The sequence below is a fragment of the Sarcophilus harrisii genome, chromosome 3 (assembly GCF_902635505.1).
Source record: "Sarcophilus harrisii chromosome 3, mSarHar1.11, whole genome shotgun sequence".
Classification (NCBI taxonomy): domain Eukaryota; kingdom Metazoa; phylum Chordata; class Mammalia; order Dasyuromorphia; family Dasyuridae; genus Sarcophilus; species Sarcophilus harrisii.
In genome coordinates this window covers 483,512,903-483,536,916 of record NC_045428.1, presented here as the reverse complement: position 1 = coordinate 483,536,916, position 24,014 = coordinate 483,512,903, and the positions used below count along the sequence as shown (strand labels likewise).

Genomic DNA, 24,014 nt, shown 5'->3' with positions numbered 1-24,014 from the left:
AGTCAGGAAAGAATGCTGAGGAGGGAAACTTCTATGCAGGGCAAACAGCCACTGAAAATTTTGAACAGAGTTGGGAGATTTGGTATCATGTGGGAAGAACAGCAACAAGATTTTAATTACTGAATTGCAGAGTATGTGGAAAGGAATAAGGAATAAAAAGATTGGAAAAATAGGAAGGAGTCAAGTTTTAAAGAGCTTTAAAAGTCAAAAAGAAGTTTTTGCATTTGATCATGGAGCTAATAGAGTCACTTGAATTTATTGAATGAAGATTAGACCTGCATTTTAAGAAGATAATAGAAATTTTCAGGATCCCAGGAATTGTATTTTCCAGTCCAAATAATTCCTTGGTGCGTGTGGAAGATAAAGCTAGGAAATATGCTTTAGGTTGGCTTGGAAAGAAAGGTGAAATAAAGTAACTTAAAAATTAATTTAATTATTTCTTATTTAACAGATATAATCATCATTCCTATGTATATATATGTATAATGCAATTAATATGGCTTCATTTCTACACCTCTACCTGAATTCTTAGATTCCTGACTCTTGATCTGTATGCAGGATGAAACTGACTTGTCATATCAGTTTGAAACCATATCCTGCCATTGAGATTTGCCTTCAATGCAAGTTCCTTTTGAAAACCATGCCAGGATATACCCCCTGGACAGTCTCATATTATTTAAGCCAACAACCCTTTGAGAAGAAAAGGCGTTGCACCATACCAATCTTCATCTGATTGCAAGGTTAAACAAACAGTATGAACTATGCTAAAATGCTTTTACCTATAGCCCTGGTTCAAATGTACTCCATAAAACCTATTTGCAATCCCCTAATGCCTTGGTGAGTCAGTCCTTTTTCCTTTTGCCCTCACTTCTCTCTCAGTTCACAACTTCTATATCTCTCTTCCATTATCTATGAGGTCATTATGACTTGAAGCCAAAAAGTATTCCTATATCCTTTCATCTAAATGCTACATTTGTGACTGACTATCCATATTACTAGAGCATTACAGTTAATGGCCATGAAACAGCTCCCTATTGTACTTAGAAGGACAAAATTCTGTTTTTACTGCAGGAATTTTGTGAGATTTTAGTGAGAAATAAATATTCACCTACTTGCCTTTCTCATTCATTTGGCACTTATAATTCAAATTCCATTACTGAAAGTGATAGAATGAATTTAATTATATTAGCAAATATTTTAGAAGTAGATTTGCTTTGCTTTCTTCCGCATCAGAATCTCTGACCAGAATCTCCCATAGACATAGATTGTTGTCTATAGGAGGGTTAAGAGGAGTCAATGGAACTTTTAGTTGTAAGAATGGGACAGAAATAACACTAAACTCATCTTCTCCCCAGTCCTAGTTAGGAGTACTCTTGCTTAAGAGTAGTCTGCCCTGGTCTGGACCAATATATTCTTTTATAACTGTGGATTTGATGAATCTTCTCAGTGATTTTCCGGATTGGCCTTTCCTGTTAATCTCTAAGTCTGGACTCATAGCTTGGATTCATAACTTAGGCTGAGCATTTTGGTTAATCAAATAGCCTGATGTATGTATGTTAGAGTATCTTAGATTTTCTGATTTTTTTTGAGCATTAAAGGGTTAACTGATTTCTATGCTTGGAATGCTGAACTTTCTTAATTCCAACTCCAACTCCAATTCCAACTCCAACTTCCAAGGCCTGACAGGTCTTGCTCAAATGCCATCTCCTTAAATTCACTAAGTCACTTAAAATTTTTTTAAAAATTCATTAAATATTTCTTGAGTACATGTAAAGAAATTTTTAACACTCATTTTAAAAAATCTTGAATTCCAAATTCTTTCACTCTCTCTGGCCTCTTCGTTAGCTCTTAAGAAAGCAGTTTGGTAAACATATTAGCCATGTTATAATACATATATATGTAATAAATTATATAAATATATGTAATACATATTTATATTAATGAGAACATATAATATGTTATAATTATATAATATATAATGTGTGTAAATAAATATATGTACACATAAAACAATATTATTAAAGAAAGTTTAAAGTGTACTTCAATCTGCATTCAGAGTTCTCTGTCTGGAGGTCAATAGCCTTTTTTGTCAGGTATTCTTTGGAATTATCTTGGATCATTGTATAGGTCAGAGTAGCTAAGTCTTTCACAGATGATTATTCTTATAATGTTTCTATTACAATGTATAATTATTTCGCTTTGTATCAATTCATATTAAGTCTATCCAGGTTTTTCTGAAACCAGGCTTCTCATCATTTTTTAAAGCCAAATAGCATTCTATCACAATCATACACTACTTGTTCAAGAACTCCTCAATTGATAGGCATCTCCTCGATTTCTGTTTCATAGACTATTAGTTTGTTTCAGATTAACATTGTTTTATTTTTTTCATTTCCAGGAATATCTTGAAAACAATTGCTCTGGGCCAGATGTTGTCCTTGTGTATCTGTGGGACAGCTATCACCAGCCAGTATTTGGCAGACAAGTACAAAGTAAACACTCCAATGCTTCAAAGTTTTATCAACTATTGCTTACTCTTTTTTATTTACACAACAATGTTGGCATTTCGACCAGGTATGTAAAACAGACCCTATCTTTTTGATACCAATATCCTTGACTATTTTGCTTGTGCCCCTCTATCCTTGCCCTATCATATTCTTTTCATGGCTCCCCATCCTAAAGTGTAAACTCCTTTTACTGTGATATTTAAGGCCTTTTACAATCTAGTCTAGTTCCAAGCATAACAACTACTACTCAACTTCAAATATTAATGCATCAGTAAAACTGTATTTTTCTGTGTTTCATCAACATGTATTGAGCTTTTCAGTTATTACGAGAATAAGAAAAAGAAGAGTTCTTTCTGTGAGATCAGGGAAACTTCCATGGGAGATCTGGGATTGAATCTAGATATTGAATGGTGGGTAGCATTTCAAGTGATATTTAGTTGAAAGGAAAGGGAATTTTGGGGAACAAAAGCCCAAAGCTTGGCTGGGTTGGAAGATGCATGAAAAAGAAAAAGGCTAGAAAGGTGACTGGGATAAATTGTGGAGGACCTTAAATGTTGTGCTAAGGAGTTTCTGTAGAAAATGGGGAACCATTAAAAGTAACATTTCATTCATGATTAATATGTATTTGTCAAATCTTTGTCTGACAAGGCAATGAGAACCTTTTGCACATCCTGAAAGGAAAATGGTGGAAGTACATCTTCTTGGGCCTAGCTGATGTGGAGGCTAATTATATGATTGTTAAAGCTTACCAGTATACTACCCTCACAAGTGTCCAGGTAAGGTGAATCTCCTTTTCCATTTTAGAATTTGTAACTTTAAGTGAATCATTATATTTAGTGTCAGTAATCAGACTGGTTTGTAGCCTGTTTATTGAGAAAAAAAAAAAAAACAAACAACCAAAATCAAATTAACCCAATATATAGGTGAATACTGTCAGTTTTTCATGGAGCATATCATGAGTAATGTTTCCAAGAATAAGTGAAAATGTGTTCAAGTTAATCAATGATAAAAATGTTAATACTAGAGCTCATTACTGCACCTACAACTCAGACAATCATAAACATTTGATTAGTTAGGAATGCTGTGGTGATAAGAACAGCTGTTTTACTTAATGCTCAAACACAACATATAGAAAGTGAAAAGATTCTATAGATACTATGCTACAAGCCTGATAGAGATTTGGAAATAAAGGAAATCTATTTGAGAACAAGAATAAGAGAATCTGAATGGAAGAAAATTGTCTAAATTTCTTGTCTTCAAAGATTAATCTTCCACCATGAGAAAATAAACCTCGGTGGAGCAGTCTGGAAAGTTACCCATCATTTATAACATTACTTCTATGGGCAAATGCATTCCATGTTTCAGACAACTAATTTAGAAATAACATCTTGGAAAAGGACTTGTTTTGGAATTTGAGTGTTTCTTGAGTTTATGATTAAATTGTACCAGAGAGTGAAGCAGACACAAATGAGATGGTATTTGTAAAGTGCTTAGCTGAGTGCCTGGCACATATTAGGCACTTAAATGTTTATTCCCTTCCAATTTATCCTCATGAGAAGAAAGTGAAGAGAGGTTTCAATATGAAATGAAGAGACTAGGGAAAGTCACTTAAAAAAAAAAAAACTAGTTCTAGAACTGAATTCTACCATAATACTAATTATTATTAACATTTTATATGTTGTTTTAAGGTTTGTGTAATATTTTACATATATTATCTCATTTGAAAGGACATCTAAGTGGTGCAGTAGATAAAGTGCTAGACCTGGAGTCAGTAAGACTCATCTTCCTGACACCAAATCTACTTCAAATATTTACTAACTATGTAACCCTGGAGAAGTTACTTAACTCTGTTTGCCTCAGTTTTCTTATCTGTAAGATGAGCTAAAGAAGAAAATGGTAAAACACTAATATCTTTGCCAAGGAAATGCCAAATAGGGTCACAAGGAGTCAGATCATCAACAACATCAATAAAAAATCACATTAGATCTTCATATAAATCCTGTGCAGTAGGGGATATAATTGCTTCTATTTATAGATAAGGTAATTGAGACTAAGAGAGCTTAAGAGGTTTGTTCAGTGTTACATAGAGTCAGAGAAAAGCTTTGAACTCAGGACTTCCTGACTTCAAGTCCAGCAATATAGACACAGTAAGGAAAAAAGTTGGAGTAGAAGATAAGCATAAACTTTTAGGATAATATTAGAGACTAGTCTCTCTAGAATTAGAGACTCAGAGTTGGAAGGGACATCAGGTTTTATCTATTGATCTAAAACTACCTAGATTGTGAATCTTTTTGGAAGACTTTTTTAAATGGAGTATCATTATTGGACATCTAGTTTATTGCTGTTTGTCCTTCATTCCCAAAGAGGACCATGACATCAGGAAGGTGACTTGCAAGTGGATTGGATTGAAGTGAGGAGGGTTGTGCAAAGTCACCAGCCTCATTCTCTCCTCCAGAGCCATATGGGTTCCGTGACAAGATACAGATCAGCATGATTGGAGATGACCCTGAATGCAGTAGGAGACATTGGCCTTTTAAAATTAAGATCTTTCCTAGGCCTCAATTTGACTGTGGGAATGTCCATTAGTGAATAAAGCTAGGTAAGAAATGTGGCAAAGAATGATCTCTTTTACCCAGTCCAAAAAAATCATCTAGGAGAGGAAGACCCTTAGGTTTTCTGGCCAAAACATAAACAATTGCTATTTACATTCACAATCCCAGCCCAAACAATGACCAAGAGAAGCTTGGGTTGGAACCTTTTGTTGGTCAATCTATGAGAGCTAGAGTGATTTAGGGCCAACGCGTGATCCTTAAGAAAGAAATCTAGTTCTTAAATCCCAAGATATCTTATGAGGTTTCAATGATCAAAATATGTTCTTTTGGGCAGAACATTTGCAGATAAGGTTATGATTCTCTATGTGGATAGAGGGAGAGGTAGGGGGGAGAGAAGAGAAGGAAGGAAGAAATGAAGCAGGGAAGAAAGGAAAGGAGGAAGGAAAAGGAAAGACAGAAGGAAGGAGGGAATTGTATTGTCCAACAGGAATTGGCCAGTTGGGTCCCCAGTGAAGCAGCTCCTAATACTTACAGGTTGTTTGTTGTCCTTTGTTGATGATGAGGACTATAATATCAGGAAGGTGATATCATGACTTACAAGTGAATTTAAGTGAGGCAGTTCTGTGCAAAGTCACCAGCCTTACTGTCTCCTCCAGAGCCATATGGGTACAGTGGTAAGATATACATCAGGATGACTAGAGATGGCTCTGGATACTGTGCATCTGGTTTAATTTATCCCTGAAAGAAATCCCCGTTAAGACATAACTAATAAGTTTTCACAAAGCCTTTGCTTGAAAGCCTCCAGTGAACAGAAACCCAACACTTCCCCAGGCAACCCCCTTCATTTTTCACAGTTTTTATTGATAGAAAATTTTTTTTCCTGATGTTGAGCCAAAATATGGCTTCCTTATAATTTCTACCCATTCTTCCTAGTTTTTCCCTCTAGAGCCAAACAAAACTGGTTAAATCCCTTTTTTATGTAATAATATTTCACACTAAAAATTATTTTTATTTCATCAAATATTTCCCAATTACATGTAAACATGTAATTGTAATTTTTTAAAATAATAATTAAAAAACATTTGAATTCAAAACTCTCTCCCTCTCTCCTGCCCTGCCCTGCTCCTTGAAAAAGCAAGCAATGTAGTATCAATTATACATATGAGCCTTTCATATTTTTGAAGATAGTTATTAGGTTGCCTATGAAGTTTTTTTTCTCCATGCAAAACATTGTTATGGCATTGTTATGGACATAGAATTAATCAATTTCCAATTTCATATCTGTTAACTATAGACTAATCCCATTATCAGATAATTAATCTTATCTCTCTATGGGGAGGAGTTGAGGCTACACTTATCTCACCTCTTCAATGAATCATCCAGTGGTCTCAAACTTTTGTTCTCAGTAATCTTCTTGTTAAAAACTATCAAGGATCTGTTCAAAGAGTTTTTGTTCACATGGGTTATATTTATAGCTACTTACTATATTAGAAATAAAAAAGATGCACTTATGTTGCTCAATAGTTTGCTCTGTCATCTTGTTAATCACTATAATTGTGGTCCTCAAAGTGTAGTCCAAAGAATTGTTGGGGTCTCTGAAACCCTTTCAGAGGGTCTACAAATTCAAAATTATTTTTTATTTCTAATAAAATAAGATTGCAAATAGTATCCATCTTCCTTCTTGACACATCTCAAGAAAAAGACAGAGGCACATTTAGTTATTCTCCCACAACTTTCCATCCTCAAATAGGTTGTATCCATCTTCTTCTTGTTAAAAAACTATCGAGGATCTGTTCAAAGAGTTTTTGTTCACATGGGTTATATTTATAATAAATATAATAATAAATAAATATAAAAATAATTTTGAATTTGTAGACTCTCTGAAAGGGTTTCAGAGACCCCAACAATTCTTTGGACTACACTTTGAGGACCACAATTATAGTGATTAACAAGATGACAGAGCAAACTATTGAGCAACATAAGTGCATCTTTTTTATTTCTAAAATAGTAAATAGCTATAAATATAACCCATGTGAACAAAAACTCTTCGAACGGATCCTCGATAGTTTTTTTTAACAACATGAAGATACTGAGAACAAAAGTTTGAGAACCACTGACTATAAAGGATCCTATCATCTCTCTGTTATCTAGAGAAGCCACTGTCCCCATTTATTGCCAATAACTAATTTTACTAATGAATGGATTGTGCTGGGAACTTTAACTCTATTTATTACTATCTCAGCTAAACTCCTTGAAAAAGATATCTATGCTCAACACCTCCATTGTTCCTCCTCTATCTTCTAAACTTTCTGTAAGTTTTCTGTAAACTGGCTTTCCACTTCTTTAAACTGAATCTGCTCTTTCCAAAATTACTAATGATCCCTTAATTGACTAATCTAATGACCTTTTCTTTCAACCCTTTTCTTTGGGATTTTTTTTCCTCTTGGAATTTTTCTCTTTTCTCTCAGTTTTTTAGCACTGACCTCTTGGTTTTCTCCTTACTTGTCTGGCCACACCTCAGGCCCCTTTGCTCAATCATCATCCAGATCATGTCCATTAACCTTAAGCATTTCCTAAATGGTCTGTCCTGGATCTTTCCTCTCTATACTATCTCCTGGTGATATTGTCAGCCCTCATGGTTCATTTACATCTACAAAGATAATTTATAAATCTATATATCAAGCCCAAGTTTCTCTTCTGAGATACTTGTATTTTCAGTTGTCCATTGCAAATTTCTAACTGGTATTCCCATGATAACTTAAAATTAATATGTTCCAAACACAACTCATTATCTTTCCCCTCAAACTCTCCCCTCTTTCGAACTTTCCTATTACTATAAATGATAGCACCATCCTCTCAATAATCCAGATTCACAAACTCCATGTTAATGTGGTTTAGGCACCATATGTTGGGATTCGATCATGTGAAGAATTCACACTGACCATTTAAGAGGTTATAGACAAAATGAAGAGATATAATATTGTGTTTTGGGCCAGAATTCTGAACTTGAAATAAAGGATTCTTACAAGGTACTAAGTCAGTGGAATTGATAGAGACAATAGTTACCTAATTTAGCATGGTTCAGTATGATTGATTTAATCCTACAGAGATGAATTATAGGCCAGAACTTGAAACAAGGTACTAAATGGAATTGAGGAGACAATGGTTAAATATAGTTTAGCATTGATTTAATCCTACAACAAATAATGGTTTCCTAGTTATATAATGATTGGTTTGTGCTCAGTGTGTAGCATATAAGCTAAAAGCCTCAGCCAGGGAGATTCAGAGATTCAGAGATAAGTGGATTGAAGGCTGGAGGCTGAATAGCCAGGAAAAAGGGAACACCCTACGAGGTTGGAGTACGCCTTTAACTTTAAGAAGTTAGCTAACTGATCAGTGATGGACAGAACCAGCTACACCCAGCAAAAGAACACTGGGAAATGAGTGTGGACCACAACATAACATTTGCATTCTTTCTGTTGTTTTTTGCTTACATTTTTGTTTTTCTTCCCAGGTTATTTTTGCCTTCTTTCTAAATCCGATTTTTCTTGTGCAACAAGATAACTGTATAAATATGTATAACATGTATTGTATTTAACATATACTTTAACATGTTTAACATGTATGGGACTGCCTTCCATCTAGAGGAGGGGGTAGAGGGAAGGAGGGGAAAAGTTGGAACAGAAGTGTTTGCAAGGGTAAATGTTGAAAAATTACCCATGCATATGTTTTTGTCAATAAAAAGCTATAATTAAAAAAAAAAAAAGGAATAACCTTTCAAGGTTCTTTCAAGGAGGGAAGAGGAAAAAAAGAAATTAAAAAAAAAAAAAAGAATTTAGCTTTGGGGTAGCTAGATGGCACAGTGGATAGAGCACCAGCCCTGAAGTCAGGAGAACCAGAGTTCAAATCTGGTCTCAGACACTTAACACTTCTTAGCTGTGTGACCCTGGGCAAGTCACTTAACCTCAATTGCCTCAGCAAAAAAAAAAAAAAAAAAAAAAAAAAAAAAGCTTTAAGTTTAAAGCTTAGCTTTAAGAAGAAGTAAGACACCATAGGGTATAGTGCCAGGATGAGAGGAGAGACACAAAGTGGCTTAGCTTTAAGAAGAAGTAAGACACCATAGGGTATAGTGCCAGGATGAGAGGAGAGACACAAAGTGGCATGGGGGAAGGATGAAAGGAAAAACACTTTTAAGTAGAGTCTTGTGGTGGGCTTTAATCTCAGGAGGAATTCGGCAAAGATGGTGTGAACCATGGACAGATTTATAGGAGAAATTTAACCTCGGGGATTTGATATAACTTGCATTTCTTGGTTAGACACAGCAAGGTAGGGCCATAAGGTTAAACTGATCCCCATCGATACCCTTCTGTTATGCCACAGTCTCTTTGAACTGTTCTACCTCAGTTTCCCTGCACTAGTTTCCCTTATTGTTCTGACTGACTTTCCCCGAATTGTTCTATCTCAGTTTCCTTAACTGTTCTGACTCAATTCCCTTACTTGTAACACACTGCTCCCCCTCTTTGCTCTAAGGTTATAAACTGTCAATGTGAGACTCAAGATGAGGGGGAGATCAGACTTCCTGGCTCTTAATTCCTTCTGCCTCAAGAATTTATGACACTACCCCCTCTAAAATATTCCAAAAGATAAGACTACCCCATACCTCATTGACATCTTTACTTCTGTTTATTCAGACATCCTGACTCTGGCTTCTAGTAAGAATTTATGGTTCCCCCCCATCCTGACAGAACCAAATGGTTTTGAAAAACTTCCCGCTCTTTTCTTTCTTTGTTTGAAAAAGATATAAAAAGACTTGGGATTCTCATATTCATCACTGGATACTTTGAGACCAGAGTCCTGTCTAGTCAATTATACTCTCCAATTAATAAAATATTAAAAACTCTCTAATCTCTATCTTGCCTCAGTTTCTCTGGCATTACACTTCCTGTTTGCTTCAGGGAGCAATTCCATCAATATTTCATTCTTTCTCTGCTAACCGTACCCAGTTATTCAGGATTTCATCCAGTGTCATCCTCAATTCTTTAATCTAATTCATCTCACATATCTAAATGCTTGCCAAATCCTATTTTTATCTCTACAACATCTCTCATATATATCTCCTTATCCATAACTCACAGGTTATAAACCTCCTACAAGTCCTTTATTTGACATTTAAAATTCTCCAAATCTGACTTTTTTCTACTGATGAAGTTTGGGGTTTCAAGCTAGTGTCACAAGGTGTTTCAAAAGAATTTTCAGGGTTACATAATCTACAGATCAATAAGCAAAGATTTTATTATGCTGATGACAGAGGACTAAGTTTTAAAGGGGAGTTTAGTGATTAACAAGGGGAAAGATACCATAATAAAGGGGAAGGTACTATAAGGCAGGCTAAGTTCCTAATGAATTAGCAACACCATAATCCAAGTAGAGCTTCTAATGAACTCAACACAACATGGAGAAAGAAGCCATAAATCAGGCAAAGTTCCTAGAGAACTTGCTGCCATAAGGTGGGCAGTTCCTAATGAAACTACCATTGGGACACTTAGTAAGCAGACCCAAGTTCCTAAAAGGAGTTCGGAAAGAAGTGGGGTACTAGTATAGGAGGAAAAATAATTTGGGGGCATTGACATCTATAGCTTGGCCTTCTGATTGGATGCAGTAACTATAGGGTCTTGATAATTTTGGCAAAGATAGGAATTTTACAAGGAATTCAGCTAGGGCCCATTGTAAACAGACCCACTTAAGGACAAGATAATCCTGTTAAAGCCCTTCCCTGCCTGGCTCTGGGAGTAGCTTGAACTCTCAGTTGTATACACTAATTCAGTCCTTTTTCTATTCATAATACTCCTCCATAACGACCCCTCTAGCTATTGAGGATCTGGGGTCGTTTTGCTGGAGCCTTATTCACCTCATTGTTGAGGTTGGGAAGGGACCCCCAAAGGTTGGGATCACAGACCAGTGTCTGCAAGGTATGTCAAAAGAATTTGCAGGCTTGAACCCATATCCAAGTCTAGAGACATTATTGTAATTGTAATTCCAATGGAAGTCGGCTAAAGGTCAGAGAATTTAGCAAAGAACTAGAAGCTGGAAGACACATTTATCTAATTCTTCATGTTATTGGTATGCTAATTTTATGGCCTAGAGGTAGAACTGAAGAATGGTCTCTGAAATTTGGTTATCACTGACCAGCAGATTTAGAAAACCAGAAGACTTTAGAATCATTGTCAGACAAGATTGTCAGAACAATAATACTGTAAGGTTAGAGAGTCTCAGGATCACTAATATATCTTCCCTAAAGTCTAAGGGAAGAAATATTATTATATTCTTAGGCCAGAAGACTTTTACAATTATTGACAGACAGGTTGCCAGAACAATAATACTCCAAGGTTAGAGGGGGAAAGGGGAGACCTCAGGATTATAGATTACAAAACCAGAAGACTTTAGAATCACTGAGAGATTGTTAGAACAGAAGCACCTTAAGATCAAGAATCTTAAAATTATTGCTGTTTCCTCTAGAAGCTGTATTCCATTACCATCACCACCTTTCTAGTCTTCTAACATTTTACTTATTTATTACATAGCTTCCCATCTCTCATCCCTATGCCTTTTCACTGGCTGATTGTTCCCTATGCCTGAAATTCTTTCCATCCTCACCTCAGCCTCTTGGTGTTAATAGTTTCCTTTAAAACTCAGTTGAAACACAATTTGCTTCAGAAGGCCTTTCCTAGTTCCTTTGCCTTGGAGGGAGAGCACCCTCTCCCACTTTCTGTTAATGCTTTTTTCTGGGATTGGCTTCATCCTATTCTCTCTATAGCTTGTCTGTAAGTATTAATTAACAAGTTGTCTTCCCCATTCTAATGTAAGCTCTTTGAATTCAGATACTGTGGCTTGTTTTTTCTTTTTTTTTAAATTTTTGTTTCAGTTTTTTTTGGGGGGTGTGAGGGAGTGGAATTGAAGGATTTTTCTATTTCTACAATGCTTAGCACAGTGCCAGATTTACATTTATTACATAATAGATCACTTTTGGATCTATTACTAAATGGATAGCTAAATAAATGAAGAGCTTAATTAAGATTGTCTTTAAAAAAGCTAACTGCTTCTATTCCTAAAATTAGGAAGCAGTCAAAATTAATATATATCTAAATTGAATAAAGAAACTATTTTATCAAACAAAATATATTAATAAAAAATAAAGTAAATAGGAATTGTTTCCATGCAAAAAACATTTTATAAATTATTAATATATTCAAAGCACTCAATTTGCAGTGCTTATGTAATACAAAGATAAGTTAAAAAGTATGACTCTGCCCTCAAGCAGTTTACCAATTAATAGAAGAGAGAAGAATTATAGACAAATGGTATGGTGAGGTCTTTTGATTTGTAGATAAATTGGATTTAAGTGAGCCTGAATTGCACAAAGTTCTCAGCCTCACTCTCTCTTCTGAAGCTACCACTCACTGTCCAGTAGCAGGACAGAGTCAAGATGCCTAGTGATGACTCAAAATTCAGTGGATGATGATGGTGTCTCTGATGTCTAACCAAACTCTAAGTCCTCCACAACACCTGTTTTACCTGCTTTTGCAGCTGTTGGAACAAAGTGTTCTCATCCACCCATTACACCAAGGGAAATCTTTACATGCTTGGGGTAGACACCCTCCTAACTCACCATAGGGTTTGATACCCTTTGGTTATCTTCACCTTGTTTAGCCTGTCTGTGAAACAGTTTACTGGGGTGTGGACATTGTGTATGCTACAGCGTCTTGGAGCCACAGGTGAGAGTTAAGTGGATCAGGTGGACACCAAAGGTGGAAAGAAAGCATCCTTCACACCAAAAGTCTTCCCTAGATACACCCTACACTTCAATACAGATAAAATATCAGACAAATACAAATAGTTATGATAAGGAAGGATGTGATATGTTCAAATGAGTAGTCCAAAAAAAATGCAGTGATAAATTTGAGAAAAGAGAGACCATTTCAAGAGAGGCTTCATGGAGTAGGTAGCATATATATTGAACCAAATAAAGAAGTTTCAAATGGTGATAGGGATGAAGGCAGAAAAGACAGTAGAAAGGCAGAGAGACCTCTTCTATTGGAGGTACCATGATTAAAAAAGAAGACAGAACTAAAACAAGAACTTAATGACCAAGAAATAAAAAGGACAAGGGATTCAGGTATGGAAGAGTATTTTGCTGAAGTAGTGAATTGTAGATTCAGACTATAGAAGAAAGAAAGGGAAATGAAAAGAGCAAGAATAGGGAGAGTTAAGGAATAAAAGTCAAAGACAGGGTGAGAAACAGGTATAGGAGGAACACAACAGCAATTAAAGTGGAAATATTCAGAAAACTAGTCAGGGAATTTCAATGGTCACAAGTTTGAAAGTATTAAAGTTTTGAATAACAGTAAAGTCTAAGATATGACCAAGAATGGAAGAGAGAGAAATGTCATAGAAAGTGAGATGGCTGAGAAAGAAAGAGGCCAGAGTATTTGTTGCATCATCAGTATGAATACTAAAGTGAGGTCTATATAGCAAGGGATAGGTGAGAAATGGAAAAGTATAAAGTAAAAATGCCAAAGTCATTAAAAAAATGAATATTTGAAGTTTGATGGATATGACTGATAAAGAAATCTAAAAAGTATAATCAGCTGGCAAGAACTTGAAAGAAGAAAAAATTTCTTGAGTATATGAAAAAATGATGAAAATTATAATATACTACACAAATACAAATAATACTATTTGGAGCAACACTTTTTTCCCCTTTTTTTCAGCATAGACTGATATGCAACTAGATATAAAAGTAAATCATAAATAAGTGCATATCTAGGGCCTAAGAATGACATAAAATGTGCCTCTTGTAAGTCAATACTAGGCTACATTGCACATGTTATCATTGCTGAGCTACATTGACCTTTCTACTGGGTTGGTTCAAAAGTGCTTAATTGGGGGTAGTGAAAGAGATAACTCCTTTCAATATCAGCCAAGGATTATTATGCCTGAACAATTAAATTATTATGGGAGATGGGACAGGGGGAAATTCCTTATGAGTGAGTGTTCCACATCACTAGTAATTAGAGAAATTCAAGTTAAAATAACTACTTCACATCTGCCAGATTGAAAATGTTACAAAATATGACAATGATATGTTGTTGGAGGAAACAGGCACACTAACAAATTATTGGTCCAGCAAGTTTATAATGGTGACTTGGTCTAGCTATTCTGGAAGAGATTGAAACTGGAAGCAGTAGTGATACCACTACTAGGCCTATACTCTTAAAGAGATCAAAGAAAGTACAAAAAGACCTATGTACAACCATATTCATAGCAGCTTTCTTTGTTATAGCAAAGTATTGGAAACAAAAGGGTGCCTATCAATTAAGGAGTGACTGAACAAATTGTGGTATATTAATATGATGGAATATTATCGCAGAATAAAAGATGATAAAAGAAATGATTTCAGAGTAACCTAGAAAGATATATATATAAACCAGTACAGTACAGAATAAGTTGATTTATTTTTTGACTACACATATTTGTTACCAAAGTTTTGGTTTTCTTTTTTTCTCAATAGGATGGTGGATATTGGGGAAGGGTACTAGGAGTAGGATTACTACCTCCTCAGATAAATAAAAGTGTCATTCATACATGTTTTTTAAAGGCAAAGGCTGAAGGGAAACCAAAAAGAATCACAAACAAGACAGTTTGGGAAGTAGCATATTAAAATTATATTAAGAAAAGCAAGCTGCTTATAATAGAAATTTGCAATTCTATGTACAATGCCTTCTTTTAAAGTTCTGATTTTTATATAGAAGTACTCATTTTAGTTGATTTTTAAGTCAGAATAGAATTTTTTTTTAAGTTTATCCCACAAAAAAAGGGGGGGGGGGGAGGTTGAAAGGAGATCATTGGCTCTAGAGTTAAAGGACCTGGCCTTAAATCCCATCTCTGGAACTTTTTACCTCTGTGACTTTGCACGAATTATTTGACTTCCTTGAGTCTGAGTTTTCTCCTCTTTGATAAAGAGTATGGACTAGATGGTTTTTAAACTCTTTAGATTCTATGACTCAGAGCCAGAAGACCTATTATATAACTAATAAATTTATATAAACATGAGCAAGTCACTTAAACTCTCAATACTTCAATTTCCTCATTTGTAAAATGGAAAAAAAAAATCTCAAAGTATCTAATTTTTGGGGTTGTTATAAAGTACTTGACAGACCTTAAAGGGTAAATTATAAGAATTGAAGAATATGAAGAAATCAGAGAAGTATGGGAATACTTGTATGTACTGATGCAGAGTAGAGTAAGCAGAACCAAGAAATCAGCATACACAAGAATTACTGAATTTGTAAAGGAAAAGAATACAAAAATGAAATCAATGTTGTTCAACAGTAATGACCAATCTTGGAACTGGAAGAGAGACTGGAAAAAATGCACCTCTCTCTTTTCCTTGAAAAATCAACAGTTTTGATGATATTTTGACTTATTCATGTATACTATGTCACTTGGCATTGCTTAACTGTGGTTGCTAAGACTTGATAAGAGGTAAAGAGGAAGGGAATAAGCATTTGTATGGTACCAATGCTTTTACATTTATTTTCTCATTTAATTCTTATAACAACGCGATGTGATAGATAGGTGCTGTTCTTATCCTCATTTTATAGTTAAGAAAACTGAGACAGAGATTAAGTGAATTATCTAGATCATATAGACAATTAGTAGCAGGTGAGATGCTTTATATTTTCTAATTTGATCTTCACAATAGTCCTGGGAAGTGGGTCTTATTCTATATGATCCAGAAACTGAGTAAAAAAGTTAAATGACTTGTCTGGAGTTCCTGAAGCTGGGTTTGAATTAAAGTCTTCCTGACTCCAGCCCAGAGATCTATACAGTGTACCACCTAGTTGCCTCTTAACAGCTCTGTATAGGTAGCATATCTGGAAATAATTATGCTTTAAAAACAAAAGATATCAACAAAATCTCAACAAGAAAATCCAAAAAAGCTAGAGAAATATGATTTGTTCTGATCATTGACCTGCCAGTGTCAGTATAGAATGGGAGAGTCAATGGGACCATTAGCTGTTGTGGACCTTGTTGGGAGGTATAATCATGGATTGGTGTTGGCCATCCTTGCATCAGATCTGTTTCATCACTCCCCTAGCACTAATCCAGGCTAGTTTAATTGCAGATTGTTCCTTTCTATATAAACAGCTTTTGGACTGCTTTGGGATTCCAGTTTTGATGGCCCTTTCATGGTTTGTTCTTCATGCAAGATATAGAGTGATCCATTTTATTGCTGTGGCCATCTGTCTTTTGGGAGTAGGAACAATGGTTGGTGCTGACATACTAGCTGGAAGAGATAACAATTCAGGTAAGATTTTCTTTCTCAGTCCAAGGCATAGAGTTCTAAAAACTTTTGGATATTTTAACTTAAAATAACAATAGTTAAAGCACACTAAAACACAGATAGACTTCTAGGGTAACCTTAAAATTGAGTTTTTGAGTTGATTTTCTCCTAGTTTGTATTACAAACCTGTTTTTAGAAGATATTGAGAGAACTACATAGTTTTCTTAATTTAAAAACAAAGGAATATGGTTAATAGGGTGTTGGTATGGAAAAATCAAGAGATCTGAATGTCTGTCATGTCATTAGCCATCTGAGATCTTGAAGAGGTTCTTCTATTGCTCCTAGATCTATACAAATTATAAATGCTTAGGTATCTATAGACATCCCTCTAGCTCTTTTTGTGACATTACTTTTTTTTTTTTTTTTTTTTTAAATTACAAGTATTTCCTCCTTTGGGAAAGAACAACCAACTTTCGTTATTTCCCTTCATTTGTTTGGATTAATTCTCTTCTTCTTGAAGTTCCCAAATTTGAATTAATGTCTTGAATGATGGCAAAATCTGAGTTTGACATGAAAATTTTTTTTATTTTAAAAGTTAATATAAAAAATCTACATGATAATTTTAATGTATATTTAAAAGGAATAACAAATTATACATAAGTTTTGCAATTTCATTTGCAGCTTTTAAAAATTATGTTACATTATGAAAATACTTATTTTAATCCATGAAATAAAAGTAAAATAAAATTAAAAAAATATGTATTGGGAATGATCTTCCTTTAGATCTTACTGCAGATAAAAAGTTGCCTGTTTTCTCAAAATTCAGGTGAAAAATGAAGCTGTCAAGGGTATGCATTATATATGCAAATCTCCCTATAATATTCCCTTGGAGTTATAACTGAGAAAAGTATTGAGAAAATATTTTCCTTTTCTGAGATTTTTGAAAATGATGTAATCTATTTATGTTTGGTGATGCCTTTATTATTTGAAAACCTAACCTTCCTGGGCATTCTAAGTTGAGCCTCATCTTCTTGGTGACTAAAGAAAGTCTGAGATAGAAAAAAATATGAAAATATCATAGACAGATCTCTATAAATAGCATGATCCTTCAAGATGTGGCCTTACATAGACTTTTAGTCTTTAAAAACTGGAGACATATCTTCCAAAGTGTCTAATGGTATTCATAACAGTAGTGGACAAGCAGCATGACATAGAGGATAGAGAATGGCCTCATGAAAAAAATCTGGATTCAACACTATATCTGATATTTAATGATTATATGACCTTGTAAAAATAATTTAACCTCTTAGTGGCCCAGAAGCTCTAAGATTCTGAGGTACTGACCTTAATTGGCATAAGGAATTCCCATCTAGGAGTTATGTCAATAAAATCACCATTTCTTATCCCTAGTCATGACCATGAACAAGTAACTAGTCCATCCTCATTCTCTTTCCTACATCGTTCTCCCATTCTGCCCCAAGATTTATCCAAGGGAAGTACAAATATTAATAATGGAGTCCTTATATTGTAGATTAATTATTTTTTCCTTCTCATGCAGGAAGTAATGTGTTGATTGGTGATGTCTTAGTACTTCTTGGAGCTTCTCTCTATGCCATTTCTAATGTGTGTGAAGAGTACATTGTGAAAAAGCTGAGTCGAGTGGAGTTCCTAGGAATGGTGGGCTTGTTTGGGACATTTATCAGTGGCCTCCAGCTGTAAGATTCTATTGCTTTCCTTTATACAATGATAAGGAAAAAACATTCTCCTCCTATTGTTATTTATTAATTTGAAACTATTAAGAAAATGAATTAATTTGACTCATAATCAATCTTATATTAGAAAATTATTTCATTTTTGGTCTCAAAAACTTTCAAAATTTAGTTTAGGAGATTAATGGATTAATTATTAGTAAACACTCAAAATTATAGGAAATACCAATTAATAATTGAATTAAACATAGGACAAATCTCTAGCCAAAATTCTAATTTTAAGCCGTTTACAACTTAAAGAGGAACCTTTGGTAGTATAATGGATAGAATCAGAATGGACTTAAGAGTCAGGAAGACCCGAGTTTGAATCTTATCTCAGATACATTCTAGTTGTGTAATCCTGAGTATGTCCTTTAACTTTTCTTAGCCACATTTCTTCATTTGTAAGATGGGTATAATAATAGTGCCTACATCATAGGGCTTTTTGGGAAATAAATTAGATGATACATATACTTTGATCAAATAGCAATATAGCAAATATGTAATTTGATAATAAAGTACCTTGTGAACCTGAAAATACTACATAAATATTTTTGTTGTTGGTCAGTCATTTCAGTTGTGACTAACTCTTTGGGATTCCATTTGGAGTTGTTTTGGCAAAGACACTGGAGTGGTTTGCCATTTATTTCTCCAGCTCATTTTGCAGATCAGGAAACTGAAGCAAATAGGATTAAGTGACTTGTCCAAGGACCCATAATTAATATCTGAAACTATATTTGATCTCAGAAAGATGAGTCTTCCTGATTTTAGGCCAGGTACTTTATCCACTATGCTACCTAGTTGTCATCTACATAAATATAAGCTATCATGATTAATACTAATAATCATTGATGAGAAATTATCAATATTATGCTGCACATCTTAACATATTGAGATCAAACAAGCCAACAAAGATGATAACTTGCTCTGGTTTTTTTCTTTTTTGTGTCTAGTTATATAGCTCATGTTTATGTTGTTTGGATTCTGCTGAGCTCAGATAGCATCACCACTTATGTTTTTCTCTTAGAGAAACATTGAAACCCATCCTGTACATTCTTTCATTTGTTGAAATATATGAGGTGTTTAGGGCTCCTGCCTCTAATTCTATAATGGTGCAGATAATGGAGCTTTGCTTCAGTTAATCATTTCTAGAAGATCAACATTTCATTAACATCAACATTCCATTAACAGACTTTGAGAGTGTGATTTTTTTTGCCCCTTTTGAATTAAATCTTCTATTATAAAATAGGAGAGTAAAAGTTCTTTTGGAATCTATTTTAATTTCCTCTGTGATCTTTGTTATATCTAATTATTGTATAGTCTTAAGAAATTCCTCATATACATACTTCCATATAAGATACTAATCCCTTACCTAAAGTACATATAAAGTAAGTATTAAGATTAATCTATGAGATTTACATTCTAACTTTTTATTTTTTAATTTTTATTCAGCATACTTGTAGAATATCATGATATTGTTGCCATTCATTGGAACTGGAAAATCGGTATGTTAATGAATAATGGTTCTTTTCAATTATGATTCTTTCATCTATCTCATTAGAGTCTGTATTTTCAACTCTAGTTTCTGCCCTGGACTAGAGGTCAGAATTACTAGTTGCATAATGGATTTTCCAATGAAATGTTTTGTAGAAATACTCCAATCCCACCCCTCTTTAGAATTTCCCTATTGCTTTCTAGTTTACTATCATTCTGCCAGTCATGCAGACATCTAAGACTTCTCATTCTTAGTCCACATATCCAAATCAGTCAATCAAAAACAGTGTATATTATACAATTACTATGTATCAGGCATTGTGCTAAGTGTTAGGGATATAAAGAAAGGCAAAAACATTGTCCTGTCCTCAAAGTACACATATTATATGAGGGGAGACAATATGCAAATAACTATGTACATAGATGGTATCTATATCTTTATCTATATCTATTTCAATATCATAAATGGAAGATAATCTCAGAGTAAAGGGACTGGTATTGGGATGAAGGAACCTGATGGAGAACCCAACTCCAAAAGATGGGATTTGAGCTAAGTCTTGAAGGAAGGTAGGAAATCTAGAACTTGGAGTTGAGGGAGGAGAGCACTTCAGGCAAAGGGAACAATAGCCAGTGCAAATGTACAGTCAGGGGATAATCATGTGTAAGAAATAGCCAGCCAAGAGGCCAATGTGACTAGTCATAAGGGATGTGGAGGGAAGTAAAGTATAAGAAGATTGTAAAAGTAGGCAATAGTCAGGTTAAATTGTAAAGGACTTTAAATGCCAGGGAGATAATTTTTGTATCTGATCCTGAGGTCATAAGGAGTTATTGAATATGTGTGGATTGGGGTGGAAGGCAGTGAGTGGAAGCACAGTGCTCAGCACATAGTAGGTATTCAATAAATGCTTGTTGATCAACTAAATGCATTCAGGAAAAAAAGCTGCATTGGAAGACTTTTACAAAATCATTATTTAATAAACAATGTCATGATAGTTAATCCAACATTTCCTTGAACCATTACACCTCCCTCCCTCTCTTCATTCCTTCCTTTCTCCCTTCCTCCCTCCTTTCCTCCCTCCCTCCCTCCCTTTCTCTCTTCCTCCCTCCCTCCCTCCCTCCCTCCCTTTCTTCCTTCCTCCCTCCCTCCCTCACTCCCTGCCTCCCTCCCTTCTTTCCTTCCTTCCTTCCTTCCTTCCTTCCTTCCTTCCTTCCTTCCTTCCTTCCTTCTTTCCTTCTTTCCTTTCTCCCTTCCTTCTTCCCTCCTTTCTTCCCTCCTTCCCTCCCTCCCTGGTTAAAACAAATGGAATTTGATTCTATGGGTATTGATTATCAGTGGTACAAGGAAATCTCAGGATTGATTACCATGGTGAACATCTTATGATTTTGTAAAGATAGATGAAAAGTTTTCAAATACTTCTCCTTCTTTAATCTTAACTCTTACTTCTTCTTCCTAAATTGTAGTATATATTCTTTACATGCTGAATTCCTGAATGTAAGTTCCTTGAAGGCAAAAACTCTTTTTTGGGTTTGTCTTTGTATCCATGGTCCCTATACAAAGTCTTATGCATGGTAGGTACTGAATAAATACTTGTTAGATTGGATTGAATTTAATGAATTTTCTTGTGATAATGTGAAAACTTATATTTACATACCACTTTAAAGTTTGCATAAATATATGCTCTCATTGATCCTCATAATCATCTTATAGAGAGGTACTATAGTATTATAATTCCCAATTTTCAGATAAAGAAATGAAGAATCAAAAAGATGAAGTGAATTGCCTGTAGTCATACAAGTAGTGTCAGAGGCAGTATTTGGACTCAGATCTTGTTGGATTCTGTCCTGTTTTCTTTCCACTACTACACCATGCAACCTTACTTATTAGTGCGATGGAACATCCCTTGTGAAGAACTGACTTTGTAGAGAAAGTCTCTAGCTATAACTCACATTGAGACCTGTTTTAAGATACATGATGTGGGTCAGATCATTAATTTCTACAACCTAAATTGCTACAGAAATTATCTGTAATAATGAATTTCAAAGTAATGCGCCTTCAGAATCCATATAATTCAGTTTAAAAAAAAAGAATTTTTGATTAAGTGATCTAGTCTGGATCACTACCCTTTCATTATCTCCTATTCTATAACAAGGTGTTGGCCTCATGTACTTCATTAGCAGCAGACAGTAGAGATAAGGGACTTTGGATTTATCCAACCCCTTTGACATTCTAGAAATTCTTGATTCAGAGCCAGAGCCAATCAGGAACTAAAAAAATAGGTTGTTACAGTTTATAATAATCACAGCAGTGCATAACATAATTTATAGAGAATTATTTTCAAAGTCAGGAAGATGAGTTTAGATCCTACTATTGGATACATATTGGCTGGGTGATCCTGAGTAAGTTACCTGCCCTTTCATTGCCTCAGGCAGTTCTAGAAAACAGTTATTAAAACCAGCTACGTCAAATATTAACTAGGTGGCTTAGTGGATAGAGTCATGCTGGCCTAGATTCAAAAATACTCATCATAAGGAGTTCAAATCTGGTCTCAGACACTTACCAGGTGTGTGACTGGACAGCAAGTCACTGTTTACCTTAGTTTTCTCATCTATAAAATGAGCCAGAGAAGAAAGTAGCAAAACACTCCATTATCTTTGCCAAGAAAACTCCAAATGGGGTCACAGAGAGTCAGCTGGGATTGAACAATGATAACATCAGACATTGGGAATGTAAAAACAGAAATGAAACAGTTCTGGCCTCAAGTAGCTAACATTTAATTGAAGGGTGGGAACAGCACATTCAAAAAAAAAGTAATATCAAATCCCATTCAGTCATAGAATTTTAAAGTCTTTGACTGAAAAAAGTCCTCTCTGGCATCTAATTGAATCCCTTTTCTAGAGTCTCTCAAACTTTACTAGCAAATAGTATTTGTAGATAGGCAAAATCTCAGGTGAGGAGATTGGGAATTTGGAAATATTCATCAGTACCTTTGAAAAAGGGTGACTGCTGCAGACTAGGCCCAATTTTCTGGTAATGATTAAGTGACCTCTGACTTTCAAGCAAATTAATGAGCTAAATAATTAGAAAGCTTTGCTTTGCTGATTTGGAAAGGCAGAGAAAGGCAGCAGATTTCTTTTTATTTGAGCTGGGGAGAATAAACAACCCCCTTCCCAAGTCTGTTAACCATCCTAGAAGTGAATTTTAAAGCTCAAGGGCACCTTTGAGATCATCTATTCCAATCTTCTCATTTGGCTTCCTCCCAGAGATTTCTTGCCCCTAAACTAGAAATATATTTATCTTCTCCTGCCCCCTCTCTCTCTCTTTCTTTACCTTCCTCCCACTCCCCAACCTTAGAAACCTTGGTTTCTCCACTTTACTGACTGGATATTACTAGGAAAGAATATTAATATATTCTACCAACATATGTGTACCTTTAACATGTTTTCCAGACACTAGACTCTCCTGTTCCACATTACCCTGCTCTCACTTCTATTACACACTAATTTTATATTACTTTTTAGTCCAGTTTTTGCATATGTGCCATATTCCTTACCAGACTATCCACTGTAGCTTATCTAAGCTTTATTTTTTTAATCTCCCTCATCATTCAAGTTATTACTCTCTATATAATCCACATCTAACAAATATTTGCTAAATATGCTAAATGGAATTTTTCTCTACCTATGATGTCATGTATTATTATTATTATTATTATTATTTTTTATTTTTTGCAGCATTACTATTTGTGGCCTTTGCCCTGTGTATGTTTTGTCTGTATAGCTTCATGCCAGTAGTCATCAAAGTCACGAGTGCTACCTCGGTCAACCTGGGCATCCTAACTGCTGATCTCTACAGCCTTTTTTTTGGACTCTTTCTTTTTGGATATAAGGTAAGCAGCTAGGTAATGTAGTAGACAGGATGTTGAGCCTCATCTTCCTGAGTTAAAATCTGACTTCAGACACTTGTGTGGCCCATGTTAAGTCACTTAACCCTATTTGCCTTAGTTTCCTCATCTGTAAAATGAGTTGGAGAAGGAAATGGCAAGCTAGTATCTTTGCCAGGAAAATCTCAAATAAGGTCCCAAAGAATTGATATGACTAAAAATGACTGAACAACAACAACAGAAAGCAAGTAGATCTAGTATGTTTGGATATATACTGGGCATGCTTCCCAAAAAGTTTCTTGTTACAAATATGAAGTAAGTGTATTTTCTTTTTCTTTTTGAAAAATTCAGACTTAAAATCAAATCTCATCACTTCCTAGGAATGAGCTTTAGGTAATGGCCCTTTGTAGGTCAGGAGTTACTCCTTTTTGCTCCCCTTATTGCAATTTTCTAATTAGAGAACTGCAGAGAATTTGAGAGTGCTCCAG

The 24,014-nt window shown here is 34.9% G+C and overlaps 1 protein-coding gene across 1 annotated transcript in view; it reads left to right on the top strand.

Annotated features, from left to right (window-relative positions):
* Nucleotides 1–24,014, top strand: part of SLC35F2 (solute carrier family 35 member F2) — a 59,473-nt gene that overhangs the window by 26,402 nt on the left and 9,057 nt on the right. Inside the window, exons 2-7 of the mRNA XM_003764261.3 lie at nt 2,399–2,574; nt 3,156–3,283; nt 16,268–16,427; nt 17,962–18,118; nt 19,604–19,656; nt 23,378–23,532. Coding sequence (XP_003764309.1) covers nt 2,399–2,574; nt 3,156–3,283; nt 16,268–16,427; nt 17,962–18,118; nt 19,604–19,656; nt 23,378–23,532 — 829 coding nt within the window. The remainder of the gene's footprint in view (nt 1–2,398; nt 2,575–3,155; nt 3,284–16,267; nt 16,428–17,961; nt 18,119–19,603; nt 19,657–23,377; nt 23,533–24,014) is intronic.